Consider the following 23550-nt stretch of genomic DNA (forward strand, 5'->3'; position numbering starts at 1 on the left):
GCCAAAGAAGACACGGCCGGTGATGTTCCACGAGAGTATAACTCAGTATATATACTGCCCAATTCCTTTTTAGTTCGCCGAGTGCTCCAAGCTGGTGCTTGTGCCCGTGCGCGATTTCGATCGGAATTTGTACTGCGCTGCTCATTAGTCGGCCTGGCCCAGCTTCCCCTCCATGGCTTCCGCCTTCCAGGCGATGGACCTGAAGGATCCCCAACCTACGTCAGGCACAGGTTCACAAGAACACGAGTAGTTGCACTGCAGAAAACCCGGAAAAACTGAAGTGACACACGACGGTTTCCATCGTTCTCCTATTCTCCAGATCGGTCATGCCACCAAGGACTTGGCGACGACCACGCCGCGGCCGCATCGACAACCATCCCAGGACCTCGCCGGTGAGGTCAGGATGCAAGGGTACGCCAGTGGTATATACACAAGGGATAGAACCAGGACAGGCCGTATGCTTTTGAAACCAGATCGGATCGAACAAATTCGTCGACTCACCGTTCCGGCGTGGCTAATCTTCACTGCAACATCGCCGACGCGACCTGGCGCAGACAGCCTTTCGACGCAGGTGCTAGCCGGCGTGGCAGGCCGCGGATTGCTGAAGACGGCCAGCCTTGGCGGCGTGGCCGCAGCAGCCCGCGGCGGCGGTGGTTCCCTCTCTGGATCAAAGGAAGTTCCCCCGTGCGTTTTATTTGTTGTGCGCAGCAGATCGACCGCCGAGTGCTAGGGTTCAACCACGTCGCCGCTCTTCAGTGCGTCCCGCAGCCTCGCACCACCGTGTTCCTTTGATTCGGCCACCACTATCGTGGCCCACTACCGCCAGGCACCACCATGGCACCTCGCAGCACTGCATCCAACAATTTCCATGTTGTAGCTGGACATGATCTATGGCTTCTTCGTTTGTTGTTTCTCCTCTGGCCTCTGCCTTCAAACCCATATCGCCCCTTTGGCTGGTCTGGTGCCTCGACTCCCAGTGAGAGCATGCTGATCCAGTATATGTGCCAACCACGGTGGTATTTTGGTCAGACGATCATGTCTGTTGTTAGCTTTTTTTATTTAGTGTGCAGGCCAGACATTCAGTCCCGAGCTCTGAACATGCAGAGTAGTGCCAGGCCTCCAGCTACTCCCACCGCTATAAAATTCAGCACACATCGATCATGCCGTGTTGACTGGAACATTGTGCAAAAATCCATTGGTGGCCGCCATGTCCTTGCTGTCTCATCGGGAAGGCTGGTCAGGGATCCGGAGGAGCCATCATCTGGCTGATGGTTAGTTTTTCTTTCATTTTTCGGTCAAAGATATCTAGCTCACGTTTGTTTGTGTTTTTTTGACTAAAATCTAGCTCATATTTAATTTGCTTCACACTTTCAGCTTTTAATTCATGTCAATTTGTAATATGCAAATTATACTTGATTTTGTTGCATCGGTTGTTTTTATTATGTGTTGCGCTGGTCTCGAACCCTAAATCGGTGACACCACCACCCGGTTGTTGCAGTCCTATCGCCTTCGTGCCGTGGAGACAAGGCCCCGGACATGATCTTTAGTGTCAACGACTAACCCTCTCCATCTCGACTTGTATTCGTCAACAAGTCGTTTGTCAAACATTTCTCGCAAGCTTTCGGAGCCACAAACACACAAGATGGCCAGGGAGTCAGAGCAGGTACCTGCGCAACCACAAGCGCAATAAAGACTATGTCCACTTCGTCAACTAGATGACGGTTGTGGCTGTTAGGTGAATATGCTTGTTATATTACCAGGGGGCCAAAGGCCACAATATATAGTACATGTACAGGTGCACATATGCAGAAAGCTCCCTAACATATGGGGAAACTACAATAGACAAATATATATACATCTAACACCTCCCCTCAAACTCATGGTGGATGCGAAGCGCTCAAACCAGGCACGAGGGGCCTGTTTGAGACCATAGAGAGAACATCGGAGACGACAAACCATCCCATCGGGAACAGAATACCCAGGAGGAGGCTGCATGTAAACCTCCTCACTCAACTCGCCATTAAGAAAAGCATTCTGAACATCAAGGCCGGGAGACGGACCGGCGGCGAACGTAAGCAACAGCAAGAAGGGTACGCACGGTAGTCATATGAGCCACGGGGGCAAAAGTCTCATCATAGTCACGGCCGTGCTCCGCCGAAAGCCACGAGCCACAAGACGCGCTTTATAGCGCTCAAGAGATCCATCGGAGCGAGTCTTAATTTTATAGACCCACTTACACGTGATAGGACGAACACCGGAAGGGGGAGAAACAAGATCCCAAGTGCCGGTGCGCTCAAGCGCAGCGATCTCCTCGGCCATGGCAAGCTGCCATTCAGGATGACGCTCGGCATCCCGATAAGAAGTCGGCTCGGAAACGACAGAGAGACCATACTGACTAGGAGAGTAACGAGCTGGGGCACGACGCTGACGGACAGGCCGGGAAGGGGGAAGGTCATCAGCGGAGAACAACTCATCAGAAGAAGAGGAAGAAGGGACGGCATCGGAAGGATCTGAAGCCGGAGAACGAGGAGTACTAGGTGGACTAGACGGACGAGAGGATGCCGCCGAAGGGGGCGCATCAGAAGTAGCAGGGGGGGAGAAGGGACAGGGGGTGCATCCGGAAAAAGAAGAAAAGAGATATCATCCACCGGGTAAGTACCCGAGGTGGGGCGAGGATAGAAGGGACGCGTCTCATCAAACGTGACGTCACGAGAGATGCGCATCCGACGACCAACGGGGTCCCAACAGCGATAGCCCTTATGCTCATCACCGTATCCGAGAAAAACACACTCAACGGATCGAGCGGTTAGTTTGGTGCGTTCACGAGGAGCGCGAAGGACATAGCGAGACGCAACCAAATGAACGGAGAGTCGAGTAGTCCGGAGAAACACCGCAGAGACGCTCGAGAGGAATGCCACCCTGTAGTGCAGCGGAAGGCTGAATGTTAATGAGGTGGGCCGACGTAGCAACAGCCTCAGCCCAGAAATGTGGCGGAAGAGAAGAAACAATCATCATAGCACGAGTGGTCTCAAGAAGATGACGATGCTTACGCTCGGCGACGCCATTTTGAGCATGCGCGCCGGGACAAGAAAACTGAGCGAGGGTGCCCTCCTCGGCAAGGACACCACGAAGGTGCTCGGGAGATATACTCACTCGCGAGAATCAGCACGGAACACGCGAATGGGTGAGGAATGCCGAGTGCGGACCATGGCCGCAAAACGCCGATAAATAGAGAGCACCTCACTGCGAGAGTGCATGAAAAACACCCAGTGTACCGGTACGTGAAAATCATCAATGAATAAGATATAGTATCGATGACCCCCTTTCGAAGCGAAGGGAGCCGGACCCCAAACATCCGAATGGACTAAATCGAACGGTCGGCGAGAGACGAGACACACTAGTAGGATAAGGAAGCTGAATCTGTTTGCCTAACCTACAGCCCCGACGAGTGTAACGACCCATCTCCGGAGACGGACCCCGAAGGCCACGATGAACCAAAGACGACGAGGCGAGAGTCACAAAGATGACCAAGACGATGATGCCACCTGCTGAAAAGAGCCGGTGACGAGAGGCAACAACCGGAGGAGAACTTGCGAGATGGAGTGGCGGCGGAAGGAACACGAAGCCGACCTAACTCCCAAAGCCCCGGAGACTTACAGCTACGAGGGCCAGCTCCAACCAGGGCCTGTGTGCGACGATCCTGAACCGCACAAGACTCAGCGTCAAGAATGACACGACAACCAGAATCGGTGAGCTGGCTAGCAGAGAAAAGGTTCATCTGAAGGCGAGGAACATGAGAAACATCAGGGACAGAGAAAGAGGGAGTAAAAAGGGTGCCTTTACTAGAAACAGGAATAGAGGTACCATTAGCCGTGACAACACGGACAGGAGAAATAAGAGACCGAAGAGCAGATAGAATAGAAGACTCAGAGGTCATATGAAAAGAAGCTCCAGAATCCAGATACCACGGGGACGTACCTGACTGTGTAGAAACTGGTGGTCGCGCAGTGCCGAAGAGCCGACCACGGAACCAGCAGCGCCGGCGAGGAAGAGTCTATAGTAGCGAGCGAGACCACGAAGACCCGTGAGAATGTCCCGATCGGAGAGTGCAAGCCGGCGAAGATCCCGAAGAGCCAGCCTGCGCGACGATCCTGGAACTGCCGACGTAAACCGGGATCCCGCGTCCAACGGTGGAGGAAGTGTGGCCAACCTTGCCACAGTAGGTGCAATAAGGACGAGGGCGGAGACTCGGACCGCGAGGCTGCCGACGTAACCGGAATCCCAAGCATCAAGCGAGGCGGTGAAGCTGCGCTATCTCATGCGCAGAGAGGGGCGCGACTGGAGAGGTCGACGTACAATCAGGTGCCAACGAGGAGCTATCAGCCACACGCACAGAGGCCACCAAAGGGGGCGGCAGAGAGCAACATGCCGATGAAGACAGGTTCGGCAAAGCGCGGTCATAACCACGTGAAGAGGCCGCGAAAGGTGGTGTAGAGCGGCAGGCCAACGCAGACGGAGTCGACGAAGCGCGGCCATAACCGCAGGAAGAGGCCGCAAAAGTCGATGTAGAGCGACGGGCCGACGTAGACGAAGTCGGCGAAGCACGGGCAGAGCCGCATGAAGAGGCCGCAAAAGTCGATGTAGAGCGGCGGGCCGACGTAGACGAAGTCGGCGAAGCGCGGGCAGAGCCGCTTGAAGAGGCCGCAAAACTCGGTATAGAGCGGTGAGCCGACATAGACGGAGTCGGTGAAGCGCGGGCAGAGCCGCGGGAAGAGGCCGCAAACGGCGACGAAGAATGACTAGCCGTCATACACGGATACAGCGGACAAATACCAAGTACCGAAGGTGGGCCCAAAGAAGGGGCGGGATCAGCGGAAGACATAGCTTTTTTTTTTTTTTTTTTTTTTTTTTTTTTTTTTTTTTGCTTCAGACGGAAGTCAACAGAGTAGCAAGATCGATCTCAGGGAGACGCCGGACGGGAGCAGCAGGGAGGCACAGACTAGGGAGCGGGGGCAGGGAAAGGAAATCAGCAGCGGATCGGCCGTGAACTAGAACAACGGATACGTAGGGAGCAGGGAAATCAGCAGCGGGCCGATTGGAGAGCAGGGAACGGCGGGCGGATCGGCCGGGCACGCGGAAGCAGAACGGCGGGCAGACGGCGTCGGGCGGAAGCAGAACAGCGGGCGGAGGGCGTCGTGCGGATTCACCGATCGCGCGGAGGAGAGATCAACCGACGAGCAGCTCTGCGTCGGGTGGGGATGCAGATCGATCGAGCAGAGATAAACGATCGAGGCTTTGGCGACCGGCCAGATCGAGGACGGGGGGCGAAGGACGAACAAGCAACGTCTCGGCCGGGAACTAGATCAATTTTGCTCTGATACCATGTTAGGTGAATATGCTTGTTATATTACCAGGGGGCCAAAGGCCACAATATATAGTACATGTACAGGTGCACATATGCAGAAAGCCCCCTAACATATGAAGAAACTACAATAGACAAATATATACATCTAACAGTGGCAGCTGCTGCCGCAAAGTACTAGCATAGTGTCAGGGAAACATGCACATATAAGATTTTTTTCATCCCGATGCAACCGCACGGGCAATTTTTCCTAGTACTGTATAAATTCTCGACGAGAAAAAAAATCTGTACCACATTCTTGACCGAAGGCCACCATCCACCTGCACGCCCCGTACACCAACCAACCGGTGGGTAGTTCGGTGGCTCGGTGCATTGCTATTCTCGTCCCTTCTCTTCGGCCCACTACACACAGCTCGGCTAGCATTTCACCCCGAACCATCTGGTTCAACCTGCAATCATTGTGTTCATCAACAGTCGGGCAAGTCGCAACGTGCACTTTTTAGGTCTTTCTTTTGAACGAGCACTTTTTAGGCCTATGCTGCAGAAGTAGTGAGCCATTGATGGGCTTGTACCATGTGCCGTGTGCGTGCTCTGTTTGCACCAATTCTGGTACCGACCCTATCGGAGTTGTTACCAGCATAAACCACCACTTTTTGGCATAAATGCTAATCTTGGTTTCCTTTTAGTTTTTTGGGCAAAAAAATCTAGTAGTACCACATTTTTAGTAGGATATTTCATAAAACACTAAATCGTGAATTGATAATAAATTGAAAATATTTCGACCAATGAGGCCCACCTATCAAGGCAAACTTGCTGACGTGGACAGGGACCCACTTGTCAGACTAATCAATAAAAAGGTAAAAAATCTCAAAAGTTCCAATCTCTCTCGCATCATCCTGTTGACGCACGACTCCTAGAGGCAGTGGTCACCGCCGATGCTCCGGAGAACTCGCCGTCGCCTCCTCGGTGAACTTGTCGCCATCCTCCCGCATTGAGACTATCATTGCTGCGACATCCACGAAGCAAGACCGCATGCCACCTACAGCGACGGACCGAGGCCACCCACCACCTCTGTGGAGTCATTTTCACGCACTACCCCAAGCAAAACCGAACACACCTTCTTACTCGTTTGGTCAGCCTCTACCTCTAAGCCAAAGCACGGTTCCTGGAATGCTCGGCATCGTCGGAATCGACTATGTCTTTCTCATAGCCGGCAATGTTCCACCATTTCTAATCGCCATCTTCTGTCCTCCTCGATCAGCAAAGGTCGTGCTCTACAAGGTTGGGCCAGCCGTCTCCCATTGGCGATCTTGTCAAGGGGCAGCTACAACAAGGAAGTCCACATTGCTCTCCATACTCACCGTGCCGGACTGGAAGAGGGCCATGGCTTCGTTCGCGACTTGCCTTCACTCACTCATCGATGAGCTTCGGTAAGCAGGATATGCATGTGTCGAGCAGGGGACGTCGCTGGTGGAAATAGGCTAGCGGTGTGCGGTTGGAGCAGGGTGACACACACGAGGGGCAACGATGGAGTCACTCTCCACTCGCTACGGATCGTGTTTTCCTCCTGCTGGCGTTGGCAGCCACGCCCAAGGCGCCTGCCCCACCGGGTGCCAGCTCTCCTCCCCCTCAGGCGAAGTGGGTTCTCCCTAATGGCACATCTAGTCAACGGGAGGAGAGGGAAAAACCCTTTTACTTATTTATTTTCACTTGGGCCAATTGAAAGGACACGGATGTCGCCTAGAGGGGGTGAATAGCGGTTTAAAACTTCTACGAGATGGGCTTAACAAATGCGGAATAAAACTAGCATTTACTTTGTCAAGCCCAAAACCTATATATTATGGTTCACCTATGTGCACCAACAACTTATGCTAAGCAATACAAGCAACTATGTGATAGCAAGATATATAACTTCAAACACGATAGCTATCACAAAGTAAAGTGCATAAGTAAAGAGCTCGGATATAGAGATAACCTTGCCACGCAGGAGACGATGATTTATCCCGAAGTTCACACTCTTGCGAGTGCTAATCTCCGTTGGAGAGGTGTGGTGCCTTAGTGCTCCCAAACGCCACAAATGGCCTCACCTTGAGGTGTGGTTGCTCGATGCACACCAACGCCATAAAGGACGCACTCCAAGATGCAATAGTCACACCACACACCAAGCGCCACGAAGGCGCCTCACCTTTTTCTTCGGTGACCCTTGCCACAAAGGCCTAGGTCATGGTTCCACTAAGGGATTTCCTTCGAGGCGGAAACCGGGCCTTACACAAAACTTGGGGCACACATCCACAACTTAATTGGAGGTTCTCAAGAAATCGCCACAAAGGCCTCAAATCCGTCTAGGGTTCCAAGAACCCAAGATTAACAACTTTCTTGCTTTCATTTCCACGAATCACCGTGGAGAACTCAAACCGATGCACCAAATGCAATGGCAAATCTTTCACTTCCAAATTCCACCAAAGCTAGAAACCTTGTGGGGGGATAAGAAAGGAAGAACAAAGGAAATTCACAAAGAACTCCAAGATTAAGATCTAGAGGATTCCACTCACAAAGAGAGGGATTTGATTGGTAGAAAAGTAGATCAAGATCTCCTCTCTCTTTTCCCTCAAGTAGGGTCAAGAATCATGGAGGGATTGAAACATAGAGCAAGCTTCTGAATATCAACAATGGAGGAGAGAGAGAGAGAGAATGAGAGAAGAAACAACCCAAGGAGGAAGAAGGGGGTATTTCTAACCCCCAGAAAATCGCGTTGGGGAATATCAGGGGTCGGATAATCCGGCCTAAGTAAGGGCCGGATATCCCCCTCCCCCCGGATTATCCGGTGCCAAGCAAAATATCCAGCCAAATATCGGGGGGGGGGGGGGTACAGGGGGCTCGGCCGCTTAGTCTTTAGCCGTTTTTCAGGGGCCGGATATTTGCAAATATCCATCCCCGGATTATCTGGCCTGGCAATCTTATAAAATCAATATCTTAAGATTGGTAGCTCAGAATTGAGTGAAACCAATTTTGTTGGAAAGAGGAAGACAAGAGCTACCCCAAAAACGTGAGAAACTAGTGGGGGGTGAAACCAATTTTATTGGAAATATGGAAACTAGTGGGGAACAATTTTCTATTAATTTTAGAGGTGCAACACCTCAACAAAGAGAAACCGAGAAAATCACCAAACTCGAAAACGCAACAAGTGATCTATGCGAAATCCGTTTTAGATGAACTATAGCTTGTCATGGAAATAACCACAAACTCTAAAACACCACATGGATAAGATCCAATTAAAAACCAATAAAGATGATGCAAGGATGCATATGTTTGAGCTCTCTCCAAATGGTATGATCGAGTTACTTACTCGAGAGCGGTCTTGATAGTACGGAAACTAACCTATAAACCAGTCTTCCAACTAAAACACAAGACCGGTAAGGAAGAAACCCTATCAAGAGCAAACCTTAATCTTGCGCATTCTACTTGAGCTCGATGATGACGATCTTGACCGCAACAAGATGGAATGCATTTCTTGATTGTGCTTGCTTGACCAAGTCTTGTGGATTCTTTCCCATAATCTACCATGGGAGAGCTTCTTCTTCGGTGCATCTTCACATATCCTTGATCACCATATCGATGGCAAGATTCAAGCAAATGATCTCTTCGAGATGGCTCATCTTGAACTTGTACTTCATTTCTTCATTCTTCATCGTTGATGTTTTGAAGTTAAACTTGAGGGCTCACTTCATCTTCAAGACATACTTGACACTTGATCTTCTTCATTTGCTTCTTATTGCAATCTTGAAGCCAACATATGGTTCAAGCATTGCCTATGGACAACTTCTACAAATATAACTTAATGCAAACCTTCGTCCATAGGGATTGTCATTAGTTATCAAAACCACACATGGAGGCTCCATGCACTTTCACCGATAAGTGCATCCCGTTGCACGCCAACAAAGTGGCACTGGATCCACCTATCAATTTTCGTGTCAATTTTAGATCAATGTACATTTAGTGTTTTTTAGACAACTTCGAAAAAATGCGATAGATTCTTATTATAAACTGATACTCCCTCCATTCAAGAATACAAAGCCACTACATTTACTGTGTCAAATTTTGACTGGTAATTTAGTTAATCAATTATAAGTTATAAGTCATTCAAAAGTATTTCATCAAAAAGCTCTTTAAAATGTGCATCCGATCATCTATAATTGGACGAAGGAAAAGGTCTAATTTAAACTCTGAATTCATAGAGGTTCACTGAAATGAACCCTTAACTTCAAATCCATGTCATTTGTACCCTGAACTTGAGAATCCCGATCCAAATCGAACCCTGAAGTTGTTTGGTATACCGGAACACAACTATCCCGGCCGGGATTATAGGCTACTCTCACTGACAGTGGTCCCAGCTATCATGTCTATATACTTCACCCAATTATTATTTTTCCTTCACCCCAAATCGATCCTTCATGGCCACGTCGTCGGAGCTCTCCTCCCCGCGCTGGACCTCATCCTCGGCACAAGTGGCGCGCCCCCCACCTAGCCTTGCCACCACGCGCGCCTAGTGTAGAAGTCACCCGCGGACCCGTCTCAGTTCATCCCCGTGCTAGGGTAGAGTCCACAGATTGGGGCGGGGCCGGCCATCCCAAAAGCAGGGGAGAATTGCGGGTTTGGGGCATGGCCAGCCAGCTGACGATGAGAGAAATGATTTGAGATTTTCTTTTATTCCATGGAAAACTGGTCCAGGGTTCAATTTCGACCGGGATTCACCAATTAAAGGTACAAACGACCGGAATTTGAAATTTAGGGTTCATTTCGACGAACATCTATGAATTCATTGTTTAAAATAGAATTTTTTCTTTAGATGAATGTAACTCATATTTAGTTGACTAAATTATTAATCAAAGTTTGCCTCGAATAAAAAAGTAGCATTGTATTTTCAGAGGGAAGAAGAAGAGGGAATGATGTTTTGGCACATGAGAGTATATACTCCCTTCATTTTAAAATGCATCATAGACATATTTTAAAATGTCAAAAAGATTGAAACAAAAATTTCGCACGTATATCTTCACATGCTACGCGCTGATAAAGTCGTTTCATGAAAAATCGACATGTCATGTGGCGTGTGTAAAAACGACAAAATTCGGTGCTGAAACAAAGACTTATCACAAGATAAATTTTCTCTTTTTCGCTTAGACTACAAAAAATATCATTTTTTTCGTGAAACTTGACGAATACACATATATTAAGGAGATGTACATGTAAATTTTTTTGCCAAAATTTTTTAACACATGAAAATATGTTTTTATGGTAGAGGGATCATCCGCACCCGGGAGCCGAATTGAGTTTCTGGAAGAAGTATACCAAAATTAATATTTAGTTTGAAAAGTGATTGTTTCATGCGGACAACTCGGCCTAGCACCGCATTAAGGCGGAACGGCGGATGCCGAGCCTGCTGGATGGAGATGGAGTCGCCGAGTCGGTCGAGATTCCGTCCCACGCTCCCACGAAACTCGGTTACAAACGGCCACAATAAAATACAAGTAAATTGGGTGCAGCTACGTACTCCCTCCGGTCGATTTTAATCGACGCGGGAGGTAGAGGCGAGCACGCGAGAGTTAGACGAGATCACACGTCAATTAAATCCGACCTGAGGTAGTACGTGCCACTAACTATGGCAGTGTCCCCACTTGAGACTTGAGAGTCCACTGGTGGTAAGGTAAACCGATCGGATTTGCGTCCTGGTCCTGGATCAGTCCCAGCTTCTCCTTTCTCCGGTTGCCAAGCCATGGCCGCCTTCCCCTCCGTCGGGAGGCCCAGACGGCCCTTCCTCCTGGCGGCGGCAGCGGCCGTAGCGGTGCTGCTTCACGCGCTCGCCCGCGGCGCCGACGCGCAGCTCTCGGCGGGGTTCTACTCGTCCAGCTGCCCCACCGTGCACGGCGTCGTCCGGCAGGTCATGTCTCAGGCCGTCCTCAACGACACGCGCAGCGGCGCCGCCATCCTCCGCCTCTTCTTCCACGACTGCTTCGTCAGCGTACGTACGCCACACAATCATAATCAATCGTCGCATCGATTCTGGATTAATCATTCATATTATTCCCCCCCTTTTGAACTGGACCGATTCCTTCCACTTCCCAGGGCTGCGACGCCTCGCTGCTGCTCGACGACACGCCCACCACGCCCGGCGAGAAGGGCGCCGGCCCCAACGCCGGCGGCTCCACCTTCGGCTTCGACGTCATCGACAACATCAAGACGCAGGTCGAGGCCGCCTGCCCCGGCGTCGTCTCCTGCGCCGACATCCTCGCCCTCGCCACGCGCGACAGCGTCAACCTGGTCAGCCAACCCTCTCCCCGCCACCGCTCTCCCGCTACCTAGCTACTAGCAACTTCTCCCACGCGTAACGCTCACCGCTCAACACTCGTGCGTGCGTGCAGCTCGGCGGGCCCAGCTGGGCGGTGCCGCTCGGCCGGCGGGACGCGACGGTCCCCAACCCGGCCGACGCGGCGAAGCTGCCCGGCCCAGACTCCGACCTCGCCGGCCTCGTGGCCGCTTTCGCCGCCAAGGGCCTGACGCCGCGCGACCTCACCGCGCTCTCGGGTGCGCACACGGTGGGCATGGCGCGCTGCGTCCACTTCCGCACGCACGTCTACTGCGACGCCAACGTGAGCCCGGCGTTCGCGTCGCAGCAGCGCCAGGCGTGCCCGTCCTCGGGGGGCGACGCCAGCCTCGCGCCGCTCGACTCGGTCACCCCCAACGAGTTCGACAACGGCTACTACCGGGGACTCATGACCGGCGCCGGCCTCATGCGCTCCGACCAGGAGCTCTTCAACAACGGCCAGGTCGACTCGCTGGTGCGCCTATACGGCACAAACCCGGCCGCCTTCTCCGCCGACTTCGCAGCGTCCATGATCAGGCTCGGGAACGTCGGCACGCTGACGGCGGCCAGCGGGGAGATCAGGATCGACTGCAGGAAGGTGAATTCATGATTTCATTACTACGTGTATAGAAGATCGTCACTTGTCAATTCGTTGAAATGGACATAACAGTGAATAGAAACGTGTCGAGCAATTAGTGAATTGATTGACTGATTATTATTCTCGCCTGAAGCTGTAGAGCCTTACTGTTGGCAAAACATAACATGCCTGACATGACACATCTTCATGAATTTGGAAATGGACAATACACATACTACATCACTACTAGTGATCATTTGCGTGGTGCAATTAAGCTTTGAGCACCAATTCACGGCTAGTCCAATTAGTTTGACATTTTCGATTTTACGATATTTGGAGGAAACTTCACTGTACAGTCTTTTGGAATGTCTGAATCGGGCACCTGAAAAGCCTAGTGTTCAACACAGGGTTGATTGTACTCGAAAAAAAAGCATTGCTATATGCGTACGCGCTTGTGGCCTTCTAATCAGTTGTTGGCGTCTTGGCCATACCCGTGACCATCTTCTATCTGGCATTCGTGCTGCATTCCTGCTACAGATTTTCCGATTGATGCCGGCGGGACGCATACGTCGACGCCCAGCATGATGCGGTTCACGAACGGCTCTGAAACGTCTGGAAAGTGACTTGCCACCGAGCAAATGCGGCCGAATTGTCTCTAGTTTTAGGCGTGCGCTGCGCTGTCCAGCTGGGCCAGGATATGCAGATAGCCGTTCTTTGATTGGTACATGGCCGACTAAATTTGTTCAATCCTTGTTGGTCCATCCATGATTATATGCCCTTGGCGATGAAGATTCTGTTTGACGGATGTGTATTAGCGCATAGTTTTGTGTTTCTGTGGACACCGTTTTTTGGATAAGTTGGTCCAACCTGTCATCACTTGTTACTATTGATAGATTGCGGAATATGATTGTATTGAAATGCGGTAATTGGTGATTACATTGAGCCTCTTGAACTGTTTATATAGTAGAGAAGACTTGGAGGGCAAGAAGGCTAGTACAGATAGATCTAGGTTACAATCATAAACTACCTAATATAACTGGAGCGTATGTCGACGAAGGACGTAGGATGGAGTCCTTTGGTAAAAATATCTGCAAATTGTGCACTTGTTGGAACATGCAGAACACGAACTTCTCCAAGAGCAACCTTTTTCCGAACAAAGTGAATGTCGATCTCGATGTGCTTGGTACGATGATGCTGCACAAGATTAGAGGCCATATAGACGGCTGAAATGTTGTCGCAGTAGACAATAGTGGCGTGCTCGATGGGGTGCTGTAGTTCCACAAGTAGTTGGCGAATCCAAACTGCTTCAGCAACAGCATGCGCAACCGCCATGTATTCCGCTTCAACCGAAGACCGAGATACCATAACCTGCCTTTTCGATGACCAAGAAACAAGATTATCACCCAAATAAACACAAAAGCCAGATGTGGATCGTCGAGTGTCTAGACACCCTGCCCAGTCTGTATCAGAATAAACTGTCAAGCTTGTTGGGAAAGATGAGTTAAGTAATAAGCCATGATTAAGATTTCCTTTTAAGTAGCGAAGAATCTTTTTGACATGAGAAAGATGAGGTAAACGAGGATCATGCATATATAGACATGCTTGCTGAACAGAATAAGAGATGTCGGGTCAAGTGAGAGTAGCATATTGTAAAGCACCAGTGAGACTACGATATAAGGTTGGATCTGGAACAGGATCACCGTCAGCCGAGAGTTTAGTGCCAACATCAGCCGGTGTACGACAGGGTTGACAGTCAATCATGCCAGCTCGGTTTAAGAGATCAATAATATATTGTCGTTGAGAAAGAAAAAGAGTAGAAGATGTTCTAGTGGCAGTGACACCAAGAAAATGATGAAGTGATCCTAAATCAGTCATAGAAAATTATTTGTTAAGAAGAGTGATGATATGTTTAAGAAAAGAACGAGATGAAGCTGTAATAACAATATCATCTACGTATAAAAGAAGCTATGCCGTGTGAGAGGAAGATTGGAAAATAAAGAGAGATGTGTCAGATTTAGAAGGGATAAAACCAGTAGTTTGAATGAATGTAGCAAATCGTTGAAACCAGGCACGAGGAACTTGTTTAAGACCATAGAGGGATTTCTTGAGAAGACATACAAGATTTGGATTAGAGGAATCTTCAAATCCAGATGGTTGTTGACAATAAACGGTTTCATTGAGAGTACCATTAAGAAATGCATTTTTTACATCAAGTTGATGAATATGCCAAGACGAAGAAACTGCAAGACTGAGGATGATGCGAATAGTGCTTGGCTTGACAACATGGGAGAAGGTTTCATCAAAATCAATTCCTTGTTGTTGAGAAAAACCTCTGCAAACCCAACGAGCCTTGTAGCGAGCCAAAGACCCATCGGAGTTATACTTATGATGAAATACCCACTTCCCCGAGACAATATTGGCACCGGATGGAGAGTCCATGTATTATTTTGAATAAGAGCATCAAATTCATCTTTCATGGCCGAGTGCCATAATGGATCAAGGAGAGCACGTTTGTAGGATCTCGGTATAGGTGGGATCGATGGAGTAGCTGAGAGATTGAGAAAACGTCGGGGAATATGAAAACCCTTTTTACCACGAGTACACATGACATGATCATTGGTAGGGACAGGTATGGGAACAGAAGTGGATTAGTTGCTGGAGAAGAAGATGTAGTGGACGTGGGAGAGACTGAGTTAGAGGACGTGGTGACATGAGAGTCTTCCGTGGCAGGAGAAGGTGACGCGGCGGGGTGCCGCGGGCTCACGGCAGGCTGCTGCGGGCTCTCGGCAGGAGGTGGTGCTTCCGCGGCAGGGGTCTCGGCTACCACGGCGGGAGTTTCGGTAGGCACGAAAAATATGACGCACCATGGGGGTAGGTGACGGTGAAATAGAATTAGGGATCGGTGGGGACTAAACGACAGAAAAGGGGAAAGTATTTTCATCGAAGGTGACATGACGGGATATAAGAACACGACCAGAGGAAGGATCAAAACATCGCGATCCTTTGTGATCATCGGATGGACCTAAGTATATGCATGGCAAAGATCTTGGAGCTAGTTTATGGGCGGCGGTAGAGGAGATGTTAGGAAAACATAGACAGCCAGAAACACGCAAGTCAGAATAATCGGGGTGAGATAGAAAGAGAGATTGAAAGGGAGAATAAAGAGGACATATTTTAGTTGATCGTATGTTTAAAAGATATGTGGCTGTCCATAGAGCCTCTGCACAAAAACGTGGTGGAAGAGATGATTGGATTAGTAGGGTGCGTAAGATGCCGTTGATAGAACGAAGAGAACGCTCAGCCTTACCGTTTTGAGGAGATGTGTATGGACAGGAAAAACGAAAAAGGATGCCTTGGGAGAGAAAGAAATTTCGATTTTGGTTATTATCAAATTCTTTTCCATTGTCACATTGGATGAAACGAATTGGGAGACCAAAGTGAGTTAGAAAATATTGCCTAAAATTAATGAAAAGTTTGTGAACATCAGATTTGGCACGAAGAGGGAAGGTCCAAACATAATGAGAGTAATCATCTAAAATAACAAGATAATATTTGAACCCTGAAACACTTGGGACGGGAGAGGTCCATAAATCACAATGTAATAATTCAAATGGAAAAGTACTAGATGTAGTTGATGTGCCAAAAGGTAATCTAATGTGTTTGCCGCATTGACAGGCATTACAAATAGAGGTATCATGAGAAGAACTAGAACTAGGGATGCTAAACTCTTGCAGCATGGATGACACGGTAGTTTTATTGGGGTGATCGAGACGACGATGCCATAGGTCGACGGAGGCAATCATGGCTTGAGGTGTGGAGGTGGGTGCGCCATGGAAAGGATAGAGATCGCCCAAACTATTGTAACGAGCGAGGACCGCCCCCGTTTTCAGATCCTTCACAGATAAACCAAAGGGATCAAATTCTATGGAAACATTATTGTCAATGGTGAATTGACGAACAGAAATCATATTTTTAATTAATGATGGAGCAACTAAAATATTTCGAAGGATAAAATTTGGTATATTTTTAAAATTTGTGCTTGGATTAATGATATAAGAGTGACCAGTGCATGAGATTGGAATATAGGATCCATCGCCAATGGTGATGGTAGAAAAGGGAGATGAGGAACAAGCTGACAGAAAATCCATGTTTGAAGACATATGCGAGGAAGGACCAGAATCAAAAATCGAATCCGTATCTTCATGGTTGTTGAGTGTGAAATTGTTCATGGCAGCGAGGAAGGCGGCTTGGTCCCAGCTTGGTGGAGCGGTTGACGGAGCGGGAGACACAGGCATGTACTGAAGAGCCGGAGGATCGTGGTACATATGGGGCAGCGATGTCGGCGGAGCCATGTATTGCAGCGGAGATAGCATGTAAGTCGGTGAAGTAAGTCGGTGAAGCCTGGGCGGTGTAGACCTGCTGCGGAGGACGAGGTGCGAGAGGCCCGGGTGCGCTGATGGAGGGGCGGAGGCCGGGACTCCAGTGCCCGGTGTTGGCCGGTGCGGCGCCGTACGGAGAGGGGGCCGACCAGGGCATCGGCCAGGCCTGAACGAGACCCGTCCATGGGTCATGCTGTGGCGGCCAAGGGGCCATGGCGGAGGGCGGTGGCGGCGCTGGTAATGTCGGCGCGGGTGGAGCTGGTGCAGGAGCAGGTGCCCGCGGCGGAGGAGTCGGCGCTGGAGCGGGTGGCCGATATACATGATTTTTGCCGCGGTAGTTGGGGTTCGGACGCCATCCAGGAGGGGCCATCGGTGGTGTAGAAGGAGTAGGCAGTAGGGGCGAGCGAAGCGCCGTGTGAAACACCTGCGGAGGACGCGCGGCCTTGCGAGCTTGATTCTGAGCTTCGAGTTGCAAAATAGATCGCACTTCGGCGAAAGTTCGGTCAGTTTTCAGCAGCGGGATTAAGGGCGTTGATGAGGGTGCGGTCGTCGATGTGATCACCGAGTTCCCGAAGTTCGTCACCGATGGCCTTGATGCGTTGGCAGAAGACGGTGACGGGGGAGTCACCTTGAGTGCTGGTGCGGAGCTCGATGTGAAGAGCGTTGACACGCGAGTCGGAGTTTTCCTGAAAGAGCTGCTGAAGGGCAGCCCATAGTTGGGCAGCCGTGGCGTCGTTGGTGGAGACCAGGTTGAAGAGCTCGGTGGAGATCCTGGTGTAGATCCATTGGAGGACGGTGAGGTCGTCCTTGACCCAGCATGGATTGGCGGGCTGAGGTGTCGAGGCAAGTTTGATGTGATCGCGGAGGCCGCAGCGACCAAGATAAACATGGAAAAGGTGGCGCCAATGGTAAAAGTTATGCTTGGAGAGATCGAGGACGATCGGGACGAACGAAGAAACGTCGGCGATCGTGTCGGCTAGGGTAAGTTGTGGGGGCTTTGAATTTTGTTGGGGATTTTGGTGGAGAGTAGAGGTAGAGGAAGAAGATAGATCGGCGCCGGCGCGCCCTCGGCCGCGGTCCAGAGTGGACGCGACGGCGGCGGAGTGGGGGGAGCCATCTAGGTGCGGAAAACCTAGGCGTCTGATACCATGATAGATTGCGGAATATGATTGTATTGATATGCGGTAATTGGTGATTACATTGAGCCTCTTGGGCTATTTATATAGTAGAGAAGACTTGGAGGGCAAAAAGCCTAGTAGAGATAGATCTAGGTTACAATCATAAACTACCTAATATCACTAAACGTAATATACTCTAACAACTATGCTCCGAAACGCTCCTCCCGGGTCGTCCGCGTGGACGACTCCAGAGGTCCACAACCCTGGCCACCTTGTAGACGTGTTGTCCTAGCCGCCGCTGCCGCCAGTGGCGGCGGTGGTGGTAGCCGACCGTCGAAGATGGGCGGCGCACCGGCAGCCATTCCTTCACGCGCAGAGATGGTGCCATGTTGTGCGTGCATTCGGGGTCGGGGTGGGGGGGCGAGGAGGTGTAGTTGACCGTGGAGGCATGGTGGTACAGCCAGGTGCAGTTTGTGGGACGCCGACAAAATCCGCGCGGGGCAAGCCAATCTGGACTAGTTATGTGCTGGTCACACGGCAAGGCGCTTATGGGAGATAACCCATTATTTTATTTCTGCAATTTTTGTTTTATATTTGAGTCAAGGTGCTTGTTACTACTGTAGCAATACATTTGTATCTTTACTTTATTGCATTATTGTGTCAAGTAAAGTCTTTGATAGTAAAGTTGATACTAGATTTGGATTTCTGCGCAGAAACAGATTTTTAGCTGTCACGAATTTGAGTTGATATCACTGTAGGAGAATCTAAAAAATCTGCAAAAATTCATGAGTAATCCTCAGATATGTACGCAAATTTCATTCAGTTTGAGCTTATTCATCTGAGCATGTTAAGTGCCTCGAAAAAATTCGTCTCTACGGACTGTTCTGTTTTGATAGATTCTGCCTTTTATTTCACATTGCCTCCTTTACTGTGTTTGAGTGGATTTTTTGCTCCATTAAATTTAAGTAGCCTTGGGTAATGTCCATAAGTGTTGGAAATGATTGTGTCCTCTCTGAACATGTGAATTTTTGATTATGCACTAACCCTCTAATGAGATTGTTTTGAGTTTGGTGTGAAGGAAGTTTTCAAGGATCAAGAGAGGAGGATGATATAATATGATCAAGAAGAGTGAAAAGTCTAAGCTTGGGGATGCCCCCGTGGTCCATCCCTGCATATTTCAAGAAGACTCAAGCATCTAAGCTTGGGGATGCCCAAGGCATCCCCTTCTTCATCAACAACTTATCAGGTCACCCCTAGTGAAACTATATTTTTATTCCGTCACATCTTATATGCTTTACTTGGAGCGTCTGTATATTTTTGTTTTTGTTTATGTTTGAATAAATTCGGATCCTAGCATTCCTTGTGTGGGAGAAAGACACGCTCCGCCTTTTCATATTGAACACTGGTGTTCTTAGTTTTACTTTTAATGTTCATGGCGAAAGTTGAAAGCCGCTTCATTTATTGCTATTTGGTTGGAAACAAAAAATGCTTCATGTGGTAATTGGTATATTGTCTTGAATAATTTGATACTTGGCAATTGTTTTGAGCTCTCAAGTAGATCATGTTTAAGCTCATGCATCATGTGGTTTAAACCTATCAGTGGAGAACTACCGTAGAGCTTGTTGAAATTTGGTTTGCATGATTGATCTCTCTAAAGTCTAAATATTTTCTAGTAAAAGTGTTTGAACAACAAGGAAGACAATGTAGAGTCTTATAGTTCTTGCAATATGTTCTTATGTAAGTTTTGCTGTACCGGTTCATACTTGTGTTTGCTTCAAACAACCTTGCTAGCCAAAGCCTTGTACTGAGAGGGAATGCTTCTCGTGCATCCAAAACCTTGAGCCAAAACCTATGCCATTTGTGTCCACCATGACTACCTACTATGTGGTATTTTTTTTGCCATTCCAAGTAAATTGCTTGCGTGCTACCTTTAAAAATTTCATTCCTTGTCTTTGCAATACATAGCTCATGGGAAAGTAGCCTAAAAAACTATTGTGGTAATGAATATGTCGCTTATGTATCTTAGTTCTTATAAGTTGCTTGTTGAGCGGTAACCATGTTTCGGGGACGCCATCAACCTCGTTACACCTTTGTTGAATATCATGTCGGTTGCTATGCATGTTCGTCTTGTCCGAAGTAAGGGAGATTTGCCATGAGTTAAATGGTTTGAGTATGCATATTGTTAGAGAAGAACATTGGGCCGCCAACCAAAGCCATGTATCATGGTGGAAGTTTCAGCTTGGACATTAATCCTCAAATCTCTTATGAGAATATTATTCGTTGTTGAATGCTTTAAGCATTAAAGAGGAGTCCATTATCTGTTTTCTATGTTGTCCCGGTATGGATGTCCTAAAGTTGAGATCTATCAAAATCGAGAAATCAAATGCGATTTATCTCCTTGGACCTTTGTACAGGTGGCATAGAGGTACCCCTTTGTGACACTTGGTTGAAACATATGTAATGCAATGATAATCCATGGAAATCCGAGCTAATTAGGACAAGGAGCGAGCACTATTAGTATTCGATGCATGAGGCTTGCAACTTATAGGAGGTTTTATGCATAACACATATGAATTATTACTACCGTTGACAAAATTGTTTCCATGTTTTCAAAATAAAAAGCTCTAACACATGAGTAATCCCTGCTCCCTCTGCGAAGGGCCTTTCTTTTACTTTATGTTGAGTCAGTTTACCTACTTCTTTCTATCTTAGAAGCAAACACTTGTGTCAACTGTGTGCATTGATTCTTACATACTTGCTTATTTGCACTCATCATATTACTTTGTGTTGACAATTATCCATGAGATATACATGTTGAAAGTTGAAAGCAACTCGCTGAAACTTAAATCTTCCTTTGTGTTGCTTCAAAACCTTCTATTAAGAATCTATTGCTTTATGAGTTAACTCTTATGCAAGACTTTTTGATGCTTGTCTTGAAAGTACTATTCATGAAAAGTCTTTGCTATATGATTCAGTTGTTTAGTCATTATCTTTACCATTGTTTTGAATCACTTCATTAATCTCATATGCTTTACAATAGTATTGATCAAGATTATGATAGTAGCATGTCACTTCAGAAATTATCCTTGTTATCATTTACCTACTCGTGGGCGAGTAGGAACTAAGCTTGGGGATGCTTGATACGTCTCAAACGTATCTATAATTTCTTATGTTCCATGCTAGTTTTATGACAATACTCACATATTTTATATACACTTTATATAATTTTGATGCATTTTCCGGCACTAACCTATTAACAAGATGCCGAAGCGCCAGTCCCGTTTTCTGCTGTTTTTAGTTTCAGAAATCCTACACAGGAAATATTCTCGGAATTGGACGAAACAAAAGCCCACGGTCTTATTTTCCACGGAGCCTTCCGAACACCGAAGAGGAGACGGAGAGGGGACACGAGGCGGCCACACCATAGGGGCGCGGCCCCACCCCGGCCGCGCCGCCATATGGGGTGGGCCCCTCGAGCGTCCCCGACTCGCCCCTTCGCCTATATAATCCTTCCGTCGCGAAAACCCTAGGACCGAGAGCCACGATACGAGAAAAGCTATCGGGACGCCGCCGCCGTCAACCCCATCTCGGGGGTTCTGAAGATCGCCTCCGCACTCCGCCGGAGAGGGGAATCATCACCGGAGGGCTCTACATCACCATGCCCGCCTCCGGACTGATGCGTGAGTAGTTCATCCTTGGACTATGGGTCCATAGCAGTAGCTAGATGGTTGTCTTCTCCTCTTGTGCTATCATGTTTAGATCTTGTGAGCTGCCTATCATGATCAAGATCATCTATTTGTAATGCTACATGTTGTGTTTGTTGGGATCCAATGAATATGGAATACTATTTCAAGTTGATTATCGATCTATCATATATGTGTTGTTCATGATCTTGCATGCTCTCCGTTGCTAGTAGAGGCTCTGGCCAAGTTGATACTTGTGACTCCAAGAGGGGGTATTTATGCTCGATAGTGGGTTCATGCCTCCATTGAATCTGAGATAGTGACAGAAAGTTCTAAGGTTGTGGATGTGCTGTTGCCACTAGGGATAAAACATCAATGCTTTGTCTAAGGTTATTTGTATTGTTTACATTACGCACAGTACTTAATGCAATTGTCTGTTGTTTGCAACTTAATACTGGAAGGGGTGCGGATGCTAACCCGAAGGTGGACTTTTTAGGCATAGATGCATGCTGGATAGCGGTCTATGTTCTTTGTCGTAATGCCCTAAGTAAAACTCATAGTAGTCATCATGATATGTATGCGCATTGTTATGCCCTCTCTATTTGTCAATTGCCCAACTGTAATTTGTTCACCCAACATGCTATTTATCTTATTGGAGAGACACCACTAGTGAACCGTGGACCCCGGTCCATTCTTTTACATCTGAAATACAACCTACCGCAATCATTGTTCTCTCGTTGTTCTTTGCAAGCAAACATCATTCTCCACACCATACGTTTAATCCTTTGTTTACGAAGCAAGCCGGTGAGATTGACAACCTCACTGTTAAGTTGGGGCAAAGTATTTTGATTGTGTTGTGCACGTTCCACGTTGGCGCCGGAATCCCTGGTGTTGCGCCGCACTACTGATATGGGGTGGCCCGATCTTCTCAGTAAGCAATGGTGGTGATGATGATCACGGGGTGATGGCAGCGGAGAAACACGACGATGAAGTGGATGATAACTTGTATGACGCAACGAGATCTCTCGATTGGTCCCTGTCGCCAATGCAACAGCTCTCAACCCCGCAAGATATTCGCAACTCCACACACTTGCGCACGTAGCCGCCGACCACGAAGCGGTAAGTTGCAACCGTCTAATTCCCAATGGAACAGCAGATCACACAAGACTTTTTCAGGATCTACACAATATCAAGCAATATGGTGTAGGGATTCAATAGTTTTGCTAGAGCAAACAACTAAGAACTAGGGTTTATCTTAAACGTGGTCTGAAGCAGCTAGGGGGGCGTCCAGGGCACTTATATAGGTGTCCGGGACGAGTTCTGTTCGAAAAGATACAAGAATAACCGACCCAGAATAGATCTGGTCGAGACAGACTCGGACTGGTCCGGTCTGGAATCCGGTCAACCGGGCTGTGGACCGGGCGGGCCGGTCCGTGGTCCGGTCAACCGGGCGGCAACCGGAAACTTCGCAACTTTCCGGTTGTTGCCCGGTACGATGCTTCATATCCGGTTGGCGGCCGGTTGGCGACCGGTCAACCGGGCTCGTGGACCGGGCTGGCCGGTCAGGGGTTCGGTCGGACCGGGTGCTGGACCGGCCTGGACGTCGTCTTCTCCTCTCGCGCATTCCTCCCGCTCCTCCCTCGCGCGTCCATGAGATATCTTCATGTCCAACTCCATGTCCAGCTTCACGTCCATCTTGATGTCCGTCTTCATGTCCAGCTGCTCCTCTCCTCGTGCGATGCTCGTCTCCTCTTGATACCTGATGATACATAAGTAATAGGACTTAGGCAGGATAAAGTTCTCATCAATCAAAGTATCGTTTAGAAACAAGTTCACCTGTTGTTTAAGTAGCTTCGCACGAGCTCTTGTAATTGGTCCAATCCGAACTTCATCGGACTTGAGCTTCACAGCAGGTTCATCTTCATTTATCAATGACGGAGGTAGTGGTGTAGTAGAGATGTGTGGAGTTGCGAATATCTTGCAGGGTTGAGAGCTGTTGCATTGGCGACAGAGACCAATCGAGAGATCTCGTTGCGTCATACAAGTTATCATCCACTTCATCGTCGTGTTTCT

General features: G+C 48.6%; 1 protein-coding gene across 2 annotated transcripts in view; it reads left to right on the forward strand.

The window, feature by feature from the left end:
- Window positions 1-11018: 11018 nt before the first annotated feature.
- Window positions 11019-23550, forward strand: part of LOC124686947 (peroxidase P7-like) — a 33206-nt gene continuing 20674 nt past the window's right edge. The window contains exons 1-3 of one of the 2 annotated variants that reach the window (XM_047220817.1): window positions 11019-11378; window positions 11483-11677; window positions 11779-12318. In XM_047220817.1, coding sequence (XP_047076773.1) covers window positions 11133-11378; window positions 11483-11677; window positions 11779-12318 — 981 coding nt within the window. In that variant the 5' untranslated portion in view covers window positions 11019-11132. Of the gene's footprint in view, window positions 11379-11482; window positions 11684-11778; window positions 12586-23550 lie in introns of those variants that run through there. The other variant, XM_047220818.1, reaches the window with a different exon arrangement.

The sequence above is a fragment of the Lolium rigidum genome, chromosome 2 (assembly GCF_022539505.1).
Source record: "Lolium rigidum isolate FL_2022 chromosome 2, APGP_CSIRO_Lrig_0.1, whole genome shotgun sequence".
In the NCBI taxonomy this organism is placed as follows: domain Eukaryota; kingdom Viridiplantae; phylum Streptophyta; class Magnoliopsida; order Poales; family Poaceae; genus Lolium; species Lolium rigidum.